This window comes from Dermacentor andersoni, chromosome 3, assembly GCF_023375885.2.
Source record: "Dermacentor andersoni chromosome 3, qqDerAnde1_hic_scaffold, whole genome shotgun sequence".
NCBI lineage: Eukaryota > Metazoa > Arthropoda > Arachnida > Ixodida > Ixodidae > Dermacentor > Dermacentor andersoni.
In genome coordinates, this window is record NC_092816.1 from 73,058,180 (window position 1) to 73,082,425 (window position 24,246).

Consider the following 24,246-nt stretch of genomic DNA (forward strand, 5'->3'; position numbering starts at 1 on the left):
TCAACACATTCCCCTCAACAACGTTGTTTGTTGTCATGTTGCCTGAACTTTACCAAACTCTTGCATTTCTTGTTTTTTTCCTTTCTAGAAGTGAAAACCAAGAGCTAGAGAGTTTCGATCGCTTGAAAGCTCGCTAATGCTCTGTATGACCAGCTGAATAGCGAGAGAGAGAGGGAAGCTCTTGCACACTCGTCCCTACATAACTTCGCTATTTACACACATTAAAAGGAATCCTCGCTTTAATGACTGACGAAATCTCGCATTCCACAGCCTGCGAAAGTCGCGTCGTGCCTTATTGTGCGCGAAATGCCTGAAATCACTCGCGGGAGCGGCGCGTTGTTTGAGTGCTGCGGGCAGCTCTGCCGAGAGTAACAAGTGTTCTCGGTGCCTGGAACGCCGCGCCGCTCCCCCACGGCCACGTACTCAGGCACGCGTTCACGGTTGGCATTCTTTTGCTGTCTCGCCTACCCTTTACTACTTTGTTGTTCTTATAGTCATTATATTCTTGTTTCGTTTCTGCTCTATGGTAGCTCCTTTCCAACGGGCTCCTCGCGTTTCGTAATTTTTTTTAGGAGTTTGAAACAGAAAAAGAAAAAGCAGGGTTGGTAGGCGCAGAGGTCAGCAGTCGCCGCGGTCTTGCGATATTTACGCGTGAAGAAGCTCGGCCCTGGTGAGAAACGCGTGCACACACCACAGGGCACCGGAGTTATTTTGCATAGGTGGCACGAATTGACCGTAACGAATTAACGCTGCTAAAAAGTGACGTCAGGTGCTATTAAGGTTTGTGCTTTGCCAGCTGTTTCCTTTTTTCTTTCTTCAGATTTCTCGTTCCAACTTTTTTAGACTTTGAGAGAGAAACATTCAGCGTGCGCTGCTGTTTGGGGAAAAATAAGACATGTTATGGCACTAGAAATCAGCACATGGAGCGGAGAGTAAACGCGATAAAATTATGATCCCACATTTGAATAGATGAGATAAGGTGTATTTCACCAGCGGTATGGTTACGTCTTTATTTTAGGAATAAACTTCATAATGCTATAGTTAATATGCTAGTTATTACTGGCTATACTATAAATACCATTTCCACACTGAACTTACTTCCGCATCAACATTTACTTCTAATAAGTGGTATGTGGACGTTGAGTTTGAAAGGAGGAGGAAAAGGAAGGATGGAAAGGAAGGAAGGTCAACCGGACGCACGTCCGGTTTGCTACCCTACACAGGGAAAGGGGTTTAAGGGAAAGTTCGAGCATCTAAGAGAGCTAGTGGGCGTAAGATATTTGCGCCTCTACATTATGATTTGCGCGCGCCAAAATCGCAATGATGAGTTCTGTGAAATAGACAGGTTACCGCCAAACGGGTACGGTGGATGGCCTCATCCAAATTATTTACTCATAAAAGCTGTTATTGAAGACCGTACGTAAAGCTTTGCGAAGCCTGCGTTATCCCAAGTCAAGCTTGAGATAAATATATGCCACATTCCAAAATATAAAATGACATTGCGCTCTTGTACAAAGTAATCATAAAATCCAACTGAAAACATTCTTGTTGCCTTTCCTTTATCACAGTGAAGAGGAAGTAAGAGATACGAGGTATGATTCCCGCTTTCATGCGGAACGACACAGATTTTGAGCCATAAAATCAATGCACGCAACAAGACGCACAAAAGCGCAAGGAAAGCACGAGTGTGAGGATCACACGTAAGCTCCCCCCTTCGATTCCCTTTCCTTCGCAAGTTGATAATCGTAAAATTAACAATCGGGCTAAGACGAGATACGTGCTATCACCGCACGCTGTCGCCGATCAAACATCCAACCTTTCGTGAAGAAATAATCACAGCAAACATACTTGCGAGGAGGGAGAAGAAAACGGTGCAACTCCTTTCTATCCCAGTCCCTCTTTGTCGAAACAGGCCGCCACAATGTCAGCTCACGGGGGGCGCGTAATAGCGGCGTCGACGTTAAATTTTTTTACTCCGCCAAATATTTCCACTCGTCGCTTTCTTTTTTCTTTTTCTGAACCCTTCCCGCAACACTCGACGAAGAACTTTGCGCGCACTATTGACGAAAGCGAGCGCACTCACCCCGGAGAAAGCGACTTTTTCTTACTCCACTACACCGCGAAGGCCGCTGCAAAGGCAGCCGCTTTGCATATAGCGCAGTTTTATTCCTCTCCTGGGTTGGATTTCTTCATTCGCTCCTCGGAGGAGTGTTCCGCAGTTCCAGACAGGATCCTCGGGGAGAACAACAACGCGAGCAAGAAGTGGATGAGAAAGCAGGAGAATTGGAAAGGGAACGAAAAAGAAAAGGTCTGGGTGAGGGGGCGGGACACGGTCCATGTTTAATGCATCGCCGCGGCTTCTGCGTGGCGGCCGCAGGCACCCGGATGTCATCTACCACCTCAGTTCTTGTCGACATGATGACCTGCAGCAGAGGACGAGGGACATGACGACGTTGACGAAGAAGACGACCAAGCGGCGAAATCAGCGTGATGTCAGCACTGGGAGTCTGTACGATGCCTCTGGTTTCCAGGGGTAGGGACATCTGGCTCTTCCGTCTTCTGAGAGACCTCTCCGAGACGTCACTTCAGCAGTCGACGCGAAGTTTGGGGAAATTTTCTTTCAAGAAACTCCGGTTTAACTGTCCTTATTACATTTACTAACTTCGTGAAAGCGACGGTCTATAGTCCCACATTCGTTACACAGCCGTATAATGTCGTGATTCACCCTGAGTCAGCCAGGTTGACGGAGGTCTTTGTACCAATGAACAGATTGGATGCTTACAAATATAATCGTTAGTTCATTGCAAATTTCGGTTTGACCACGTCCGTTCGACAACAATATAAATATATAGTTACCCAAATCGCATCTGTCATGGAATGCTTTCAAACTTAGGGACAAGTCATTTTATGTCTCACTTCCCTAAGCTGCAACTGGAGTCTGTACGTCACCAGCCATAGCAGCTTTTTATCACGCGTGCTGTATTTCCCTGCTGTAATCCCTCCAGATGTCACATGACCTACACTACTATGACGCTGTGGTCATTATCTCAGCATATATATATATATATATATATATATATATATATATATATATATATATATATATATATATATATATATATATATATATGTATGTATATACGCGCTAGCCATTGCATATAGTATCGTTCTGGTCCCCACCGACAAACTAGTACTCCTTAAGTTCAGGCTACCGACCGCCGAAATATGACGTATGTACACTCTTGGGCTGGCTTCTACACACAAGCTCCCTTATTGCGGAGCAGCCAGCCCTAACGAACGCCAGTGAATTCGTATAGTCTTCCTGCGAGGTCGAGGGAGATAGATAAGTTTATAGTGAGGGAAAACCTGAGAGGTCGACGTCAATCACAACTGTCTCGTCGGCTACTTAGATCCGTGAAAAGGACAGGGGAGAAGGACAAGGACAAGAGTTGCAGATGACGACAGAAACGATGGCTGTTGCGGCCCTGATGCGAACACGTACGAGCAGCGTTCGGCGCGAGCCACAAGCAATGATTACATGGTTTTGTGAGTATTCGCAACGCTGCATTCCTGACTGCGAGGCTATACTTCACCTGGATTTGTTGTTGTTGTTGTTGTTGTTTTTTTGTTCTTCACATCCCTTATGTAACTTCGTCTCTCTGCACCATTCGCTACAACGTGTACCAGTGTTTGTGGCTGTACGTTTTTTCTGCTACTCCTGTGTCAGTGAAACGCTGCCGTGCTTGCGTAGACTGTCCTTTTCAACTGGCCTAGAAATACAGTGCATAATATCCCTACTGCACATCTGCACGGCGCCTTGTGCTCGTGCAGAGTCATCAGTAGCGCTGGCGCCGCACCAAGGCGCTAGAATCTCTTACATAGCATTCATTAACTTAAACACAAGAGCCTCAGCGTGACACAGACAGATATTTTTTTAAAGACGCTAACACCAAAAACTCCGTGCCACCCTGTTTAAGCGTTGCCTGCGTGACGCTGTTACTTTCCACCTCGCGTAACGTGTGCCATGTGGTGCAGGCATGTGCAATTTATTCTCAGTAAATGTCGCAGGTGACTCTACAGTATCATGTGCTGCTACCGCAGCGCGTTCTATAGGAACAAACCAACGGATCTGGCACGCAACAGTCTCACACACACACACACACACACACACACAAACACACACACACACACACACACACACACACACACACACACACACACACACACACACACACACACACACACACACACACACACACACACACACACACACACACACACACACACACACACACACACACACACCTGCGTGAAAAATGGCGCGAGAAGCCGCTCGCTATATGCAGGGGAAGCGGCTATATATTCCGATTTCGGCGCTCTGGGAACGACTATTCCTGGAAGATGGTTTTTTTTTTATCTTTCTTTAGAACCAATCAATCATGCGGTGAGCGCGAGTGCTTTGAAATGAGGCAGAGAGTCACGAACTAGGAGCACGGGTGGTGGATTTAGCTTCCGTTCTATAGAGCGGCAATGCGTGCGCCTCCGGCAAACACCGCGATTACCCACGTCATCATGTCTGGGCGCATGCATTACCTAGGCGTGCGCATATTCCAGCCTACGAAATATTTTTTTTTCTTTGCTTTCACCGTCACTTGATGGCGGAGCTCCGTGGCGGAGTGCTCGGTAAGTTTCTGCGAAGGGTCGAAATGAGAATCAGGTTCCTTCCCGGCAATATGATCTGGGGACACAAAGGACCTGGGCGTGCAAATGTTTGCTGCTAGTTGTTTATTAACCGCTGAGGAACGGGAAGGTTAACTGTCTCTTGTGAAGCCGGTTATAGCAAGACACAGTTAATAAAGGGAAGATATATACCTATTTCCCCATGGAACGCTCACATACATTCCGCAGACACAGAAGCATAGCAACTTCCCAAAACAAATAACAAAAATAACGAGAAGCGGGCCGTAAGATGCGCGGTAATTGGTCCGCATTTCCGATACAATGCAACCGTAAACGTATTTACGGCACTATAAAAAAATAATGAGCAAGACGTTTAAAACATTTGTTCTTCCTATTCAAATGCAAACGATGTCAGTTGCCTTTAAAGCATGTCACCACATGCGGGTAATTGTAGCTTACGAATCAATGGATATCCAGAAAATAGCTATAAATTTCATCACCATGAGCGCTTGTTAAAGAACGGTTTGATATACCGGCTGTTTCAGCGACGACTTCATCAACGATATCGAAAGATGGCGGCACACTGGGGCCACCATTGAAAAGCGTTGAAAAACGTTAAAAAAAGAAGGAAGCGCATTTCTGATGAAGTTAGCGTTTTTGGACTTCTGTGCAGTATAGGCATTTTTTATGCAAAAATAGGCGCGTAAAATCTTTGTTTCATTGCGTGCCCCAAAATATTTGAATGCTTCAAACGCTACAAAAAATAACGCCCATCCAAGTTTACATCCTGACGCCTGCTTCAAGTCGGAAGGTGTGCTGCGCTTTTACGCAAGCTTTAGCGCTTTCGCGAAACATCAGGTTGACTGTCCGAAATAAACGCATTCGTGGAAATCTTTCCAGATACGTCACAACGTAACACAATGTAGTAAGAGGGGAACGCACTTTAGGAAATGGGATATCGAGTGCACGGGGGTCGATCTGTTTCAGGACGATTGTAGCCAATTTTAGCTCCCTATGCGTCGCACTGAAAAGTTAAAAATATTAAAAAGAAAAGGACACCCAGACTATAGCACCAGAGAAGCACTTAACGTTGATCGCTTATGTGGGCCGATATATGTTTATAACTTCGCTACATTATACTGAAAAGAAGAAGGGGGAGGGGGGAGCCAGGGTGCTGCTTTCTGCAGGCTGGCCCAGCCTTCCAAAAGTTGCCGGCAATTTCTAATGTCTACAATTCTTCGCATAGCGTAGCTGCAACAATCGCTATGCTATACCAAGGATTGGAGGCCTTAGATATTATGGATTAGATGCTGCATTATGCGGAACCAGCGCGCTAATTACTCATTTCCTCTTTACAGTTCTGTATTAAAATTTACTATGAACATATACCAACCTCTTCAATGCGACTACGTTGCCCCCTCAAAGTCATTGGACTAACTACACTACCGTGCAAAATCATCTCGTAAACTCATTATTCGGCTTACAATACAAACGAAACACCATCAAAATTTACACTGAGTTAACGGAAATTCTACACGGTAACCATATGCTCGTTTTATACTTTTTCGGAAAAGAAGACGAAGTGTCTTTCAGGCAGAACGCCGGCTCTTCCAGCTCTACTCATTTTGTGAATTTCTTAGACTTTGCTAGTGGACTGCTATTTCCTCCTTAACTGCGATGGAGATGGAGCCTCACGCGCGTCCGCCGGGCTCGGCAGTGCCCGCGGCGGCAGCCTCCAGGAAGCGCAACGGCACCGAGAGCGACACTGACAGCGACGACACCATGCAGTACTATGTCAGCAGTGAAGATTCTTGCGACGACACCTTCGAGCTGGTGCGGAGTCGCAAAGCAAAGCGAAGATTTCTCAGCGCATCATCGAATTCGAGTGAGTCCACCGTGAGATCTTCGCGGGATACCGAGGAGCTCACCATCCTGTTCTCGCCAGTTCTCGCCAGTGACAACCTGAGACGCCTCAACAGGCAAGCCGTGTCTTCTCATCTAGAGGCGCTGGCTCCAAACGAAATCAAAGACATCAGGGTGAACACCCGTAAGAACGTGCTAGCTATTGACGTAGAACACGCGGCTGCGTTGGATTCCTTGCGCAAGGTCACGGAACTTGGCGGGATGAAAGTCCGCCCTTATATTCCGGTCGGCAAACAAGTCCGTACTGGCGTAATTTACGATGTTGACGAGACCATCGTCGACTCCGATCTGTCAATCTTAATCAAGCCAGCTACGGAAAGCACCATCATCACAAACGCGTTTCGTCTCGGCACGTCACGGTGTGTGAAGATCATATTTAAGGGCGAATCCCTCCCATCGCACGTAAAAGTGGGCCACTTCCGACACGCAGTTCGCCCCTTTATACCAAAACCGCTGCAGTGCTGGAATTGCAAGAAGCTTGGACATGTGAGTAGTGTGTGCAATAACACTACCGTCTGTTCTCGCTGCACTGGGCCCCACACCACAAACACGTGCGAGGCCAGTGTGCTGAAGTGCACAAACTGCAGCGGCCCTCACGATGCATCTTCGAAGGAATGCCCTTTGATTCGAAAGGAAATGCAAATATTGAAGAAAATGGTTAGAGACCACTCGTCTCACCGAGAAGCAGCAGCATCTATTAAGCGACGACGATCACGTCGCCGACGTCGATCAAGAGCATCCAAAGCCTCTGCAGAACGCCACACACGTATATTACCACCCACTCTTCCACCCAGGTCAAACGCAGTCAGCTCAAAGGACAAGGGTGCACCGAACAGCACGGCTGCTGACGCGTGGCCTGCACTCCCGAAGCTACATGCCCCTACTGAGCGTAATGATACTTCTACAGTAGAGGACACTTCGTCTGTTCCTGATAAATTGGCGGACCAAGATCAACAAATTGTTGTTATGATCAGCTCTCTGGTGCGTGCTATTCGTGTTCTACTGGACAAGCTACAGACACCAACAGCTCGAAGTGCATTGCAAGTGCTGGATGCCATCAGTCCGGTTCTGGCGAGCCTTCAGAAGTCCAGTGCTTGAGAACTTCTACAGCAGAACCACGGCTCATCGACAACAACAAAGATCGTTCCGGGATGATGTGAGAAGTGCCTCCATATTCCAATGGAATGCGAGAGGCCTGAGGTCTCGTATTTCGGATTTCCGACAGTTCGTATTTGCAAACCATTTTCCTATACTGGTAATCTGTGAACCGAACTTATCAGCCTGCATAAGACTATCGGGATATGAACCTTTTCTTTCAAACACGTGTGTTCGTAGTAGTAAGGTTGTGGTTTACATTCGCAAGGACCTTACGTATTTTTCCCAACACGTAGCGCCACACGACGGTAACCAATACGTCTGTGTTACTGTGAAAAAGAAGAAGCTGTCTTTTACTCTTATTGGCGTCTACCTTTCCCCAACAAGTCAGTTTGATAGAAAAAGACTAGAAGATATTATGGCTGATACTCCCGGTCCTTGGATAATAACAGGGGACTTCAACGCTCACCACCATATATGGGGAAGCTCCAGGATAAATTCGAGGGGCAGGTCACTAGTATCCTTTGCATCAGGCCACAACCTGTGTCTTCTAAATGACGGAAGCCCGACATTTCTGCGAGGAACTACATACAGTAGCTGCCTTGACTTGACTTTGGTGTCACGTTGCCTGACTTTGAGCGTGCAGTGGTTCACTGATGTTGAAACCCATGGAAGTGATCACATACCGACCTATGTGAGAATCGATGGACTAGACGCCGCATTACCGGTTGTCTCTCGCCAAATCGACTGGTCAGTCTTTCAAGATCGCGTAGAAGACACATGCAAGACACATATTGCACGCAGATTAGAAGACATAATTGCTGACGCTATGCAAGATTGTACACGCCGCTTCACACATCCATCAAAGCGTACGGAGAATGACATTGAATTGGAAAGGCTTCGTGCACTACGTCGCCGAGCTGAAAGGAGGTACAGGCGCACGAAGTCAATTCTTGACCTCAGAGAAGCTCGGCGCATGCAAAAGAAGATCAAACGCCGAATGGATAAGCTAGCGGATCAAAGATGGAAATGTTTTTGCGACTCACTAGACCCCCGCAAGCCATTGTCCTGTGTGTGGCGTACCCTACGGGGTCTTTGCTCAAGTCCCCAGCAACGACACCCATTCAACGCCCTTGCTCTCTATCAAAACCGCCGCGAGATAGACGTCGCAGAGGAATTTTGTGCGAACGTCGCTGGCGGCACAGTTTCAGTCCCTGACATGGCTCTAGGCAACATCCCCGGCCCACGAGATGCAAGTATGGACGCTCCGTTCTCTATGGAAGAGTTAGAAGCTGCTATGGCGCTATGTAGGTGTTCGTCTTCACCAGGACCCGATGGCATAACATATACTGCTTTGCGCCACCTAGGCAGAGAAGCACGAAGAGAACTCCTCAGCCTTTTTAATACTTCATGGCAAGATGGTGTCGTCCCACAGGAATGGAAACGCAGCCGCCTGGTACCGCTTCTAAAAGCAGGAAAGTCACCGCTCGAATTGGCATCCTATCGGCCTATAGCTCTTGCCAGCTGCGTCGGGAAGCTTATGGAACGTATGATCCTCATGCGTCTCGAATGGTACCTTGAACATCATAAAATTTACCCTGACTCTATGGCGGGATTTCGACGCGGTCGTTCATCGATTGACAGTGTCATCGATCTAGTATCATCTGTGGAACAACAAAAATCTCGGAAGCGATTATCAGTAGCGCTCTTTCTTGACGTGAAAGGCGCTTACGACAACGTTTGCCATCAAACCATTCTAGACGCACTTCTGACAATTGAACTAGGAGGGCGAGTCTATCGATGGGTCAGTAACTACTTGACACAAAGGTCCTTGTTCGTACGAACGGAAGATGGTCCGACTACCGACCACTACACATGCCGAGGCGTTCCCCAAGGCGGTGTTCTAAGCCCTATTCTTTTCAACCTCGCGCTTCTTGGGCTGGCCGAATCCCTACCGGAAACAGTGAGTGTTTCAATCTACGCCGACGACATCTGCATCTGGACATCAGCGGTCACTCGCCTGCAGGTTCGCGCACGGCTACAGAAAGCAGCAACACAGGCATCAGACTACCTTCACACACAAGGCCTTACCATCTCAACAGAAAAATGTGCATTAGTCGCTTTTACGCGAAAAACGATGACTCCTTATCCAGTATGCATCAATGGTCAGCCTATCTCCTACAAGAGAAATCACCGGTTTTTGGGTGTCATTGTAGACCGGGACCTCACTTGGAGCCCTCATGTTGCCCACTTAAAGAAGAAGCTCACATCTATTGTTCACGTCTTCAAGTTCATCGCCGGCAAAACATGGGGATCGTCAGTGGGCTCCATGCTACAGTTATATCGAGCACTGTTCATCGGATTCCTACGCTATAGCTCCCCCGTGCTTGCTAAAACATGCAAGTCAAATCTTCGAGAACTTCAGAGCGTGCAGGCACAGGCACTACGTGTTTGCCTAGGCCTTCCGCGCAGCGCCTCGACAGCTGGAACCATTATAATCGCTCAAGACCATCCGATCACAACTTACATTAGCACCGAAACGCTTAGAGCCCATGTTCGTCATGTTTCACGGATGCAGTCAAGCTTTCTTGCGTGCCTGCCAGAACGACGACCACAGGCGTCCTTCTCCAACAAGGTCAACATCCATCGTGCCTCCTTACCATCGGGTTTCACACCCTCTGCACGTTCAACCTCAGCTTTGTGGTGTTTAAAACAACCTCAAGTGCGTCTTACGATTCCAGGGATAAGAAAGAAGACCGACCTGCCTACCTTGGCCTTGAAGCAAGCAGCTCTGGATTGTTTGCACACCTTCTACTTTGATCGAGTACATATATATACGGATGGCTCTTCCACTCAGACCAGCTCCACCAGCGCAGTGGTTATACCATCCCATTCACTAAGCATCCAATACAAGATTTCGCACTTGACAACATCGACTAGTGCGGAGCTTGTTGCCCTCCGAGGTGCCGTTGATTATATTAATAACCAACCGGCTAATAGGTGGGCTATATTCTGCGATTCGAAGGCGGCCTTACAATGTCTTCTGGCATCTCTTCGTCGCGGGTCATGTGAACAACTCGTGTCGGAGATACGAGAAATGCACCATCACATGATCGCGAAAGGACACGACGTCGTGTTTCAGTGGCTGCCTGGTCATTGCGGTATCTCCGGCAACGACCTCGCTGACGAAGCTGCTAGAAAAGCTCACGAGGGAGCAACCCTTGTTTCAATACCTTTATCGCGGACCGACGCAGCCCAACACTTGGGCAAGCTAGCGCACTCTTTGACATTGGAGAAGTGGCGCACACCTGAATTCACTCACCATCGCTTGCATTCCCTCGATCCCTATATGCAACTGCGGCTGTTACCAGGTCTTCCGCGAAATGAGGAAACAGTGCTGTGCCGCTTACGTTTGGGCGTCGCATTCACAAATGCTTATGCATTTCTGATTGGAATGGCTGATAGCGCCGAGTGCAATGCCTGCGGTGTCGAGGAAACCATCGAACACCTACTGTGCTACTGCCCATCTTATGAAAATGAAAGGCAAGACCTCTGCACAGCTCTCCATCAGCTAGATGGAAAGCCGTTCACCTTGAACAAGATCTTGGGATCATGGCCTCGCATATCACAGCTACAAAAGGCCACAAAAGCGCTGCTGCGATATTTGAAAGCGACCGGATTGAGTCAGCGTCTGTGATCCAGACTGAGTGAGCGACTGATATCTCCAGTGGACTTTCTCTTTTCCTTTTTTTTTTAATCTTTCCGTCCCCCTTTCCCTTTCCCCAGTGTAGGGTAGCCAACCGGGCTCAGTCCTGGTTAACCTCCCTACCTTTCTTTTATCATTTTCTCTCTCTCTCTATACTTTTTCGCTTTGCGGTGTTAACTTGCCACAAGATTTGCGACGCATCTCAAAGAGCCTCGCTTAAGAGTAGACCGTCCACAAGATCCCAAAATACGTACGCTGCGCACCCCTTCTTTGTTGCTGCTTTTATGAGGACTAGGACTAATCTTGCTTCGGCACTTTGTACCTACGTAACTGGCTGTCCGCAATAGAACAAGATATTTGTGAGTAAACACCATGTTAGTGGACGACTCTTTATCCAATTATATCCCTTGTTCTGTACGACTCAATTGCTTTGTACCGCAAGGACGCGGTTATGCATTTTTTATCTCGAGCACTTATGCGCCAAGAGAGGAAGGTGATAACAATATAAGGTGTGTCAGCAGCGTTTGTTCACATGGGTGCCTATGAAAAACGGATACCAATACCAAGACAAAACTGAACAAGAGCGTAGGCCGCGGCACCTGCGTTTAACCGGCACTCGCGAGTTGACACATCCAACAGTTTGAGATTTCACTCAGTCTTATGTATAGCCCTGGTTTTGCTAACCAAATCCTTGTCCTCCACAACGCGGTCTTACCTTGGATTTTGGCTAAGGGCAAGCGACGTGTGTAATGGCCGTCCAATATACTATCCTTGCAAAAGTAAATGTGAGTATAGCATATCTAGACTTTATAATACTGTGAGAAATATAGTCGGTTTGTAAGTATACTGAATATTCAACGTCAGGAGACCCTAAATAAATAAATATTGACAGTGAAAACTTGACTGGTTTCTCGTAGGAAGAGCTTTTCATTCCCTTTAACGGTTAACTGAAAAAGAAGGTTAAGGTCTGCACTCTATTCATATTTGGTCTTGAAATTGATATGGTTGTTCGTGTGCATTGGTGCACGTTTCTTTATCCCTTCAGAAGAGTAGGCAGGCGTTGTGCCCCTTCCGGTGGCAGTTGCCAGCCTGCTCCTCGCTTTCCCTTTCCTGATGCCTGTGTATATGTGTATGTGTTCAAAACAAATAAATAAATAAATAATAAATCCACTTGAGACACTCACTATCTTTGGCGCTTGAACTTTCGCTAAAAATGGCTTTCTATGCTTTTTTTGCATCGTGAATATCAGAATTTTATTTTCAAGGTACTAGTATCTCTTTTTATCTAGGTACGAGTTTAATATTGATGATGCTGGCACAGCCAGCTCTTTCATACCCGATTTTCCCAGGCCTTCATCCCTTAATAAACGGCACAACAAACCGAAAACTAAAAAAAGGAAACTATCTTCCTCATTTTTCTGCCGAATCAATAAACAATATTATGGACCCCGTTCACGAGACGCGAGAGGGATAATTATGGGGCGCTGTTTTTTTCTTTTTTTGCGAGCAGACTTAAATAAATGAGGTTGCGGGCAACTCTTCTACAGTACCGCGAACATCGGGAGAAGAAGAAGCTGATGATTAACTTAGAAAGAAAAAAAAAACGTCTGACAAGCCTAACAGCATACTACGAGCACCATGCACAGAAGGCCCATTCCGCTCAAGTAGAGCTGATTGCAACATCAGTTCATTCCAAACTGACGCGGCTGCTGGCGCCGCCGAAGCACCAAAAGTCGCCCTAGCGGAAACTTTACGGCGCGCCTTTTACACAATCGATAGAAAAAGCCGTATGTCTCGGTGTAGGAATGCGAAAGCATCGAAGATCGCTGGCGCCCCGCGTACAAAAGGACGAGTGCGGTGTCTGAGACGCCTGGAATCGGCGAGCCGAAGAAGCAAATCGCCGGGGGCGTTCTGAATCGCTGGCTGTGCTATTCTTTCTCTCTCGTCGCAGGGAGGAGGAGAAGGGATGGACGTGACGGCTAACGTATGCGCCTAGCGTTTCTTTACCAGCAGCTTATAAAGAGCAATTCGTTAATTCTGGATTACAGCACCGCTCGCGGCAAAGCAAAATCTGCCGTTTGAAGTGTGCGGAGCGCCTTGAATAGCGGTGGATATGCGCACTGATCTTTGAATAACGCGAAGAGCTTCGCGAAAGCGCCGCGTTCGTGGAAAAGTTGCGCCTCTTGTTATATCTAAACGCAAAATTTCGCGATGCGTGTTTTCAGCTTTTAATTGTGCAACGTAATATATTCAGGACGTGAAGGTTTATCAACTGTTGCAATGAATCATTTGATCAAGCAATTTTTGTACGCCACTCTGGCCTTAATCTTCGTCGTGTGTTCGCATTATCATCATTGTTATTTTTGCATCACACGCCGTTTTCTATTAACGGGATAGAAGGAGATGTTAGCGCAACAATACGGGTACGGGCTTCTCTTTTGTCACTTGAACACGTGGTACAGACTTATACAGTTCTTAATACTTTTGCGCGTAGCTTTATCACAGGAACAGCAGGTGGCTTTAAGAAGCGCTGACATTTTCCTTTGCGCACATTTATTAAGAAAAGTACTGCCCTAAGCTGATGAAGGAAAAAAGTTCGCTCAGAAACTCCTCTGGAAGTTGTCGTAACTATGCGCAAGCATTGTGGCCACTTGCTCACCTCCACGCAGCCCGGCGCCACGTTACGAAATTTAGTCCCACCAGTAGAAAACCTTATCAACCAATCGGTCGTTATCAACCTTATCGGACTGGATCTGACCCTTATCAACCCTTCTCGGTTATCAACGTTACCAGACGCGATCCCATTCTCATCAACCGTTATTTGTCCTTAACCATATCGGACATAATCGGACTCTTTTCAACTCTTATCGGTGCCTATTAATCTTATTATAACCGTTCCTATGACTATAACCCCTTATTGCTCTTTAGCACCTGATCCATCCGCGTCGAACCATAATCAACCCTGATGATACCCATATAACCTCTCACCACTCGTTATCATCCTTATCAACTCATTCACGGTTTATCTGTCTGTATTGCACGACATGAAGCGCATGAGCCCTCAAGGATCGGTGACACATCGGTCGGTGAAGGAACGCCAAAACAGAAGGCGTATCCCGCGACCACCGAAACCCATCAGGAATGTGGCGTATTTGGCATTGAATTTTCGCAAAAATGTAATTTTCCTGATGTTTACGATGCTCCATGTCGGCGCTACATGTGGTCCTAGAGATGGCTTTATTCCACCATCACGAAAGTTTCAACGAAGCCTTCACAGAAACTGTTCTCCTTTGACATTTGTTTCGTCCTGTCGGAACAACAAATTCATATGGTTATGATATATTCAGCTTGTGCAAGCGTGGGTCTTAAGCCCAGTTCAAAATTCGGGCAAGCAAACACAAGCGTGCAGATGCGAAATCCATCCAGGAACGGGATTTCGAACTTTCATTGGACTACTTAGCATGTGTGCATCTGTTTTTCATGCGTGTCAAATGTAATGTAACAAGATTCGAATGACACTGCACATAATCCCATGAAATAAATAAAAAAGCGCGTATTTAGCGCAGTGGATAAGACACTCGGCCTCTGAGCGTGGAGTCATAAATTCGAAGCTCACCACCACCAACGTTTCTCCTTCCAATTTATTTTGTTTTATACACTATTTCTTTATAGCGATTATTCTTATTTGACAGACGGACGGACGGGCAGATTTCCTCGTTGGGCACGCATAGAAATGCTTACGCATATAAAGACTCTGTTTTCTTGTGACGGAAGTGAAAATCCAGGTGTATCCATATCGAGACATGGTTACAGTCGCACGTCAGAGCGTGACGTACTTCCCGATGTCAGCAATACATAATCCTTCCCAATGCACACACGTAAATGTTAAAACCAAAGGATTCGTTTCGGCGAGCATTCTTGTGAGTGACACCATGCTATTATGGAGACGAAGTCATTCAACTATAAAAATAGGCACAATGCGCTGTGAGAAAAATTAGAAAACACAGATTCCCGATTTTTCACACACCGCATTGTGCCTGTTTCTGCATTGTTCCTCGTCCTACAGCTTTGTTCACTTGTATTTTTTGCCATGTTCGCATCATGTTGCTGCAATGCGTAACTCATATCGTGCGTAACTCGTATCGCACTTCTGCTTCCCGCGCACTGAGGCTCTTATGGTGATTAAATGTGGACCTCGTACTTATCGTTACCTCGCACACTGTGCATGTTTGCAGTTTGTGTATCTTGAATGTATAACCGTATTGGATTACTGCCGAATGATTTCGCGCGTGTGCAGCAACATTTTATGAATGTTGGAAAAGGCTACGAATGCTTTGTTGCATGTCACTCTGACGAAGTCTGGCCCAATAGCCGAAATATATATATATATATATATATATATATATATATATATATATATATATATATATATATATATATATATATATATATATATATATATATATATATATATATATATAATACTTGCGTTGATTTTCTAATGAAATACTCCAGAAATAAGAAAAACAAACACGCCGTGATATTGCACGGCTCCACCATGCACTCTATAGTTAACAACCGCTTCAGCGCGACAAAAAATTGTTGAATGCTCCACCGTGCCACGGCCAAAGAATGTGTTTGCGAAGATGTCGTTGCACACCTTCAAGAAAACTATGACGCGACCTTCGAAGAGCGGGTAAACGATAAACAGAGAGATTAATGCTACCATACGTCCTTCGCCTAGTGTCTCGCTTTCGTCATTCAGTTTCGTAAAACCTTTCCATGGTCACGAAATCAGTTCGCCTCGTTTCTGTAATTTATGCGTTTCGACGCCGCGTAACTGGCTCGAGAAAGAGGATTCGCTTGAACTTCGATATTTGTTGCATCACTCACCGCGAGAGCTGCGGCGAGAACAACACGCGAAACACGTCACTATAAAGTTTTTCGAAGACAAGCTAACTTCTTAACTTCATTCCAACATCCGGGATGCCGAATCGCCGTCGTGAAAAAGCCACCACACGGGATTGACTATGAACACGACCCAGTACAAGTTTACAATAGATTGCAGAAAAAAATGCGTTGATTGCCGACTGACTTTGCCCACATTCAACGAAGACGATCGAGACAGCACCATACCTCGGCTGAAGAGAAGAGGAGAGAGCACTCGCACTCGTACACAATGTCACTCCTATCATAATTATGAACTGAAAACAAAGCCTAAGTGCAGTACCGATCTGTCATACTTTTCGCAGCATCTGCAGGTGTTGCCAGCTAATTGAGTGAACCGCGAAAAGGATTCATTTGGGGGGACACACAGCCTACCTACCTGAGAAGCATCGCCCGTTGCGAGTCGCGCCTGGTGTGAAGCAGCCGGCACGAGTCTGTACACTGGCTGCTGCAGCGCGCGTTGGTCACAACAGACACAAGCGTACTCACGCGTGTCTGTTTCTGTCAGAGCAGTTAACGCTCAGCGCGTTGTTTGTCAATGGCCCTTCGAGAGGAAAGAATGGGCATTCAGAGCGTGCCGCTTGCATATACGTGTAACTTCCCGTTTGCAGGCGCGCTCGTTGGTTTCAATGTAAAGTCAGCGACACTACTGCCGCGTTGGGCCCTGGCGCATAATGGCAACACTGATTGAGGGAACCGCAGATAGCGCTTTAGTGAGGAAGAAAAAAAAAAACGCGAGCTCAATATGTAGACTGATCGGATGAGGTAGTCTTCCGTATAACTTCCCGAGACAAAAGAAAATAAATAACAAAAAAGCGTCACTGCGCGGGACAATGACGCCCCAAATCTTTGGATAGCTTTCTTCGTTTGTGTTCAGCACCTTACTCCCACTCTTGGTTGCAAAACGCGTCAGCGGGTGCAGTTGTATACCAATGCGGCTTTCAAGCAATGCTGGAAGTAACTGGCACATGAGCGCTGAGGAAATTGCGACACCAGACTACCTTGGCGCAGCGCTGTATAACAGCGCATTTTATGCTCGAATGCGATGAAGAAGTTACAGACCGTTAAGCCAAAGGGTAGATTTGAAGGTTGAATACGTGAGTCAAAGGAATCGCGAGACACCCGATTAAAGTAAGAAACGTTGTTTGCAGGGAAGCAAAAAGGGGAAAGATGCGAGAGGGGGGAAGGCAGAAAGGGAGAATCTTCAGTAGTCTTCAGTGAGAAAAATTGGTGCTCTTGACTTCTTTACGTTCCAATCTCTGCTCTAATTCGTTTAATTCAACCTTCTAAGCGCTATACACACAGGCTAACGATGTCACAGCATAGATGTATTAATGTCTGCGAAATCCCCAAAGGTTGAAAAGTGGACTTTGCAAAACTCTAACGTGAAGCTCTGACTCATTGTCCTTTTGTGCGGGATATAATGGAAGTGAAGACGGCATCATATAACGAACCCCCCAACTACTTCAGTCCACTTCGCCGATCATTGGAATGCGGAGCTGCGTGACCTTTTTTTTTTTTTTTTTTTAGTGAGAGGTAATAAAAGGACAAGTAGAAAATGTCTCAGATGTCATAACGAAGACGACATTGGTGATGCAACCCTGGCGTTGGTACATTTTCAGAGACTTACTGGGAATAGCACTCATTTGTGACACGGCCGTTTTCTGAACCCCGAGTTCGTACAGGGGAGGTATTCCCTAAGAGTCCACCTAGTTGACTGTCCATTACGGCCGTTCCTGATTGGCTGGGGCCGCTCGTATACTCCTCACTCGTACAGCTGCATCCAATCAGCAGCGGCCGAAATGGACGGTCCACTGGGTGAACCCTTACAGAATACCCCCCCCCCCCCCCCCGAACTCCGAGGTGTACGTCGTTTCAGTATTGGATCGATGGCTCCTTTGCCACTGTTACGAGGATTCGTATGGCCGTGCGTGGGCCTCACAACCAAAACTCATTTGCTGTTTTTCGCGCATCAACGAGTGATAATGTCGATGCGCAGCTGCTCTTGTCCCATAAGACCGCTACCGTGGTGTGGTGCAAAAATGCACAATTTGGAAGTTGCTCGACAAGCCAGACAGCCAAGCGAGCGTGCGTCTTCATTTGTCACATAGCCTTCGCGACACGACTCTTGGCAGTGCAACAACGTTCTCACATTGCATCGGGAATCAGAGCGCCTGTTGTCGATATTTTTGTAGAGGTGGGTGAACATAAATAAATAAATAAATAAATAAATAAATAAATAAATAAATAAATAAATAAATAAATAAATAAATAAATAACTTTTATTGTTTCCCAGAATTTTAGAATACGAATTTAACACGAACAGCCTAGGTATCGAACATCGAATTAAATACCGAATCGAATATCAAACAGCCAAACCCAGTCGGATATTTTACCTGTAGGAATATTTATTTTGGCATACTTAGATACCACGCCTGTACTGATAAGCGCGAAAAATACAAATCACTATCAGAGATAAAGGATAAGTTTTAGACGCACGATGACTTATCACAATCAAAAGATCGCACGAATAGCCTCGCCTCTCAAGATCTTTAGACACTGGTTGCAAACAACCTTTCCAATAATGAATGCCTGATGTATGACTAGCCTTATAAAAAACACTAAATAAATTGTTGCCTAAAAGATTCATAAGTTGGATGAAAACAAAAAGCTGCTAAAAGACTTCTGTGCTGTATACACACAGGTAAACGGGCCTGTTGGAAGAAAAACATGCCTGGTAGCGGCTTAAAAGAGAAAACTGACGCGTGACTACAGACTTCGAAATACACTGAGTGACAGGCTAGACGCAAAAACCACAGGTTGTCATGTAGGCTTCCACCGCGAGACAAAAGAACAAAACTTGCAATACTCATTTTGTTGCCTCATTGAGGAAAGCTTTCGTCTTTGTTTTACTTCTGTTAATTTGAGATACTTTTGTTTGAGATACTTTTGAGATACAGTAACCAGACTTTAACAGTTGGCTGTTGCGAAATATTTTGTTAGTTTCAAATATTCGAAAGTATCAAATAGTTTCTTTCCGAATAGGAATACGAATTAATTAGTGCACAATATTCGATTCGTATTCGAAATTTGGAATATTCGTCCAGCCCTCTATATATGATCACTCCTCAGCACCCACTGCACATCGCGGTACAGAGGGTAACAAACATCAACCGTCTGCATAGCGGTGACTGACAGCGCGAATACGCTGTTCGGTCAGTGCTGCCGTGGTGCCCGGACCTTTGCTCTTGTAGATAGACTGACGAAACAATCTAAGCCATCTCCTCTACGTCTACGAGGACCGAACAGAGACTGGCTCATCAACGCTACGCAGTATAACATTTCGTGTTCTGAATAGCGGTCGGAAGAGAGGAGTGTGATTTAAGTAAAGTGAGAAATAAAAAGACAGCAGACACTCATCGCGTAACCATGGACTTGTCCAGACTTCGAGTCGAAAGGCTCCGATTTTTCTTTCTCTGCTAACCGACCTTCACTGTATAGCGTCAGAAGTGACAGCGATAGCCGAGTGTGCGATAACAGACACCACATAATACTCCTACAGGTGACGCACAACGCAGGCCTCATGCACTACATATAAATCATTGTGCCGTATGGTAAGCTTTCTTCGTGGCAGAAAAAAATAAACGAGAACTATATAAATAGTAGAAAGCGAAACGGAACTGTAAATTTGTAACGGCTGTCAGTCAGAGATGAAATTTACGCCGTTACATATTTAGACAGGCAGCCGCGAGCAATCGACGTAAGAATAATGGCCACAAGAAAACTACCCCACCTCGTGTATCGCAGTGAGGTAGTCCAGATCTGCGACTCACTAATTTACGTCGAGTGACGAAACGTTTTTCTCATACCCTTTTCGGCTCCAATGAGCGACGTACAATTTTCTTTCGGCCGCGAATGCACGCAGTATTATATAGCGGCGCATGCGCTCAAGCCCTGCGCTCATGTAGGAGGAGGAAAAGGAGGAAGCAAAGGTAGGGAGATCAACCAGACGCACGTCCAGTTTGCTACCCTACACGGGGGAAGGGTTTTAAGGGGTCTTTTGAATGCGCTCGTGCGAAATGTATCAGTCTCTGTGCTTTGTTACAAAGTGGTCTGCATCTATGTCATCCTCTGCTTAATAATATTTTAATATTCGCGCTTCCAGCATAAATATTGCGCAACATTTTTTTTTGCACTGCGAACGCAGGTGGCGTGTGACATTACGCCGTCGTGCGCAGCGTTTAACGCTGTAAAATATGAAACGGTATCTTGTCACCGCAACACGCAGGGCTGACGCGTCTCACTCATTTCGACACTGACTTCTCTGTGAAAGAAAGTTAGACAAGAAAACAGCGCACTATACGTTAAAACGAAATTTAGAAACGGAACCTCGGGGGAAGAAAATGAGTATAAATAACACGGAACACGTTCGCTTCGTAACGCAGGCACTGAAACTCGCTTCCCGCTATTGTCTGGTCAGGACACGTTCAGACGTGTAGTTAAACAAAAGAAACAAAGTGCGCGAGTTAAGCCAGTAATGAGAAACTCGAAGCACGTCGCGAGCGATTTAAATCTGCCACCGGCATTCCCCTCTACGATCAACACAAAGATTGCCGCAGAAGGCGGTGTATTCGGCGCATGAATGAACGCGTTTGTCTTTTTACTCACAACATCCAGGATACAAAATTTACAATATAATACAACGCAATTATACAAAATACGAATGTATTCGTGCCACCGCTTTTAATTTTTTTCCTCCGTCATAATTCGCATAGAGATAGTGTAAATTTGCATAATGTCATTTTGCACATGCATATAGTTTGGACATGAAAAAAAAATCTAATCAAATTACTCGTTCCAAGCAAATTCGATGATACTCCTACGGGCTTTCCTATTCGCAGTCTAGAGGCTCTGTATATGCCATCCAGTTCGAAATATTGAATTGAAGTTTCTTTTTTTCCCCACTCCAACTTAAGCAATTCGAGTGACTGCATGGATCTCGGCACGAGTCAGAATTAACGTTAACAACGCCGCATTGTTCACCGAGATTCAGCTCTAAAAGCAACAAGCTTGGCTTTTTTTTTTTTTCTTTCGTTTTTGTTCTAGCTGCACTTACAACAACCTCCAGGTTCAAAAAATAACGTCTCTTCTTCCAAGACTTTCTGGTTTAGGCACGAAGAACTTACTCATTTCAATATAGAGAGCAGGTACCCCCTTTTACGTTCAACACTTCGCCGCTCCGGAAACCAAGTAATAGAAAAAAAAGTATCTACTTGCCCGAGAAAATACGTATACGGACCAAGGACCACGCGATGAATAGCCGATTTTCTTCTCTGCCTATAACTTCAAACTGAGGACTGGCGTATAAACGTGGCTTTGCGAGTTTTAGAGTGCGCTCGTCTTGGCGAGCCTGTGGGCCCGATACTGTCGTTCACAGTTTGTAGACATACGTATACAACCAATGCACCACGCGAGTCGCGTTCCGAACCTGGCGCCGTTTCTGTGGTGAAGACAAACTTCAGCTTAAAGCCAACACTTAGATGTATACATATATCTAGCCGCTGTCGCGTCATCGCTTTCGAAACCACCTCGGCATCTAACGAGCGAAAGTTACCGCGTTCTACTGAGGAACGCAGATAAGAAGGAAGGCTGCAAGTCGTCGCCAATCTCTGCTTGTTCATCCGTCATCGCCCCGACGCGCGGACAGCAGCAGCTAGCGCTTCGTGCGCTTGCTTATCGCGCTCTTTTGTTGCCTGCCTCTGACACGTCATTGTACAGTTGCTACACAAGAGAAAAAAGAGGGAGTGGGGAGAGGACGCAGGCGAGACTCTGGGGAGCTCATGTTGCGCGGAGCAGCCATTCACGATGTCCAGAGCTCTGCAGTGGACGGCAGGATGAGCTTGCGAGCCCTCTTGCGATGTACTGTCTCTATGAAGGGTGGAGAATCGTGCACGTTGGCAGTTCATGCCGTTGGCAGTTCATGCTTACTGTCTCTCCTTTATAGGTTGTCGCGGCTGCTAAGAACGCGGGGAAAAGGCAGAAGCCTGTGGAGCCTCCCAAAGCGAGGCCGCGCAAATGCACCAAAGTTGGAAATGTAATTCAGCAGCGTAGCTTTTTTTGGGCTTGTTGGGGCATGATTTGAATAGCAATGAATAGCGTTCAGAGGATGAGACATTAAAATTCAGACAAACACGAACAGTACGAGCGCTAACAGTAGCGCTCGTACTGTTTGTGTGTGTCTGAATTTTTATGTCTCGTCCTGTGTGCGCTATTCGTTGCTGTTCAAAAGTCGGAAGCCCACTGTTTGGGCTCTTTAAGTTGTTGTTTCTCGTGAACGTGTTAGTTATCGTACAGGGAAAAATTGCTGCGTCCGCGTTATCCTCAATGCGGCCGAATGGGCAGAAAGAGAAACGCGCGTTGTGAACTTCTCTGCCGCACACAAAAACAAGGTCGTTCATTAGGTAGTAAAAAAAAACCACTCTCAAAGACGCCGCGAAGAATAAGGTGGAACTAAAATTGACAACATTGTTTGGCTTCTCACATTTATCGCGATCAGCGACACCGATAATAAAAGCAAGAAAATGGCTACATTAATAGACATTGCTTTCTTTGGCTCGCTCATCTCAATAAACACGAAGATAAATTTTCTACTCATCAAGGAAGAACTGACGGGCAACCACTGACATGAGCTTCGTCAATGAACATGGCCAGTTTCACAGCATTTGCATTGATCTCATGAGCGAGGCACCAACCCGAGGGGGAAAGAATGCGACTCGATTCGCACAACAAGATGGTCTTGAGCGGTCTGGTGACTGCACACGCTCGTTAAAAGGAAGTTGTCTTCCTTTCATGGAAGGCACCACTCACAAGAATGCTAGTGGCGGCTTGGTTTGTAGCTGGATAAACTGAAGGTATTCAGAAAATCTGCAACGGCAGCCTGGGCCGGTATAATGTAGGGATTCTTTCCGCTAGATTCTATAGCGTTCTTATCATCCACCATTCACGACCGGCCGATACCGCTGATAACGCAGGTGGAGCGTCGCTCCGCCCAATGACAAAGCGCAACAGAGAAGCGCATCGGAATAGAGTCGTTACAATTATCCCGGCCCTGAACGAGACCGCTAGATTTTTTTTTCTAACCTCGCGTTAATGGAGCCAGTCGAAACGAAAGCGTCGGTGCCCACTCACCCGGGAAGCGCGAAGGCCGACCCGAACGCGTCCCCGTTGCAGGCCAGCTCGAGCGTCACCGGCGCGTCGTCGGGCACCTGTCCGAGCAGGCAGTTGGCGTGCTCGAAGCCCGTCAGGCACGTTCCGTTCACGCGCAGCACCACGTCACCGGGCCGGATGAGGCCCGTGCGGTCGGCTTCGCCGCCGGGCACGACGGCGTGGACCACGGCGCGCACACCGGCCGCTTCACCCATCGCTCCGGCGCCGCACGTGGTGGTGGCTTGCAGGGAACCGCGGCGGGCCCTGGCCGGCGAGTTCATGGGGCTGCACCGGGGGCTGCCCGTCACGACGCTGGCGTTGGCCGAAGGCGGCGGTCCGAGCACGAGACCGAGGCCGCCCTGGCGCCGCTTCACCAGGGACACCGGACGGGACGACATTGCCTGACTGCCGCGCGGAGGGAGCCGTGCGTCTCCGCGCGCAAAACTTCGGCGCGCCGCTTTTGCGCGGCTTTTTCCCGCGCCACCCGCCCCGCAGCGGACGGTGAAAGAGAGGAGGGCTGGGGGGAGGCTCGGGAGGCGCCCGAGGCGCGAGAAAGAGAGAGAGGGGGGAATGAGGGGAGGCGAGGGATTTGAGAGAAGGATGATGCTATGTCGCGTGCTATTGAACGTGTGTGCGTGTGTCTCTTTCTCTCTCCCTCAATCCTCCTCTCCTGCCCCTCGTTTCTCCCA

At 46.9% G+C, this 24,246-nt stretch overlaps 1 protein-coding gene across 1 annotated transcript in view; it reads right to left on the minus strand.

Annotated features, from left to right (window-relative positions):
• The window catches only part of Nos (Nitric oxide synthase), a 452,800-nt gene extending 428,785 nt beyond the window's left edge, over window positions 1-24,015 (minus strand). The window contains exon 1 of the mRNA XM_072287201.1: window positions 23,540-24,015. Within this exon, the coding sequence (XP_072143302.1) occupies window positions 23,540-23,955 (416 nt within the window). The 5' untranslated portion in view covers window positions 23,956-24,015. The remainder of the gene's footprint in view (window positions 1-23,539) is intronic.
• Between the last annotated feature and the right edge of the window lie 231 nt (window positions 24,016-24,246).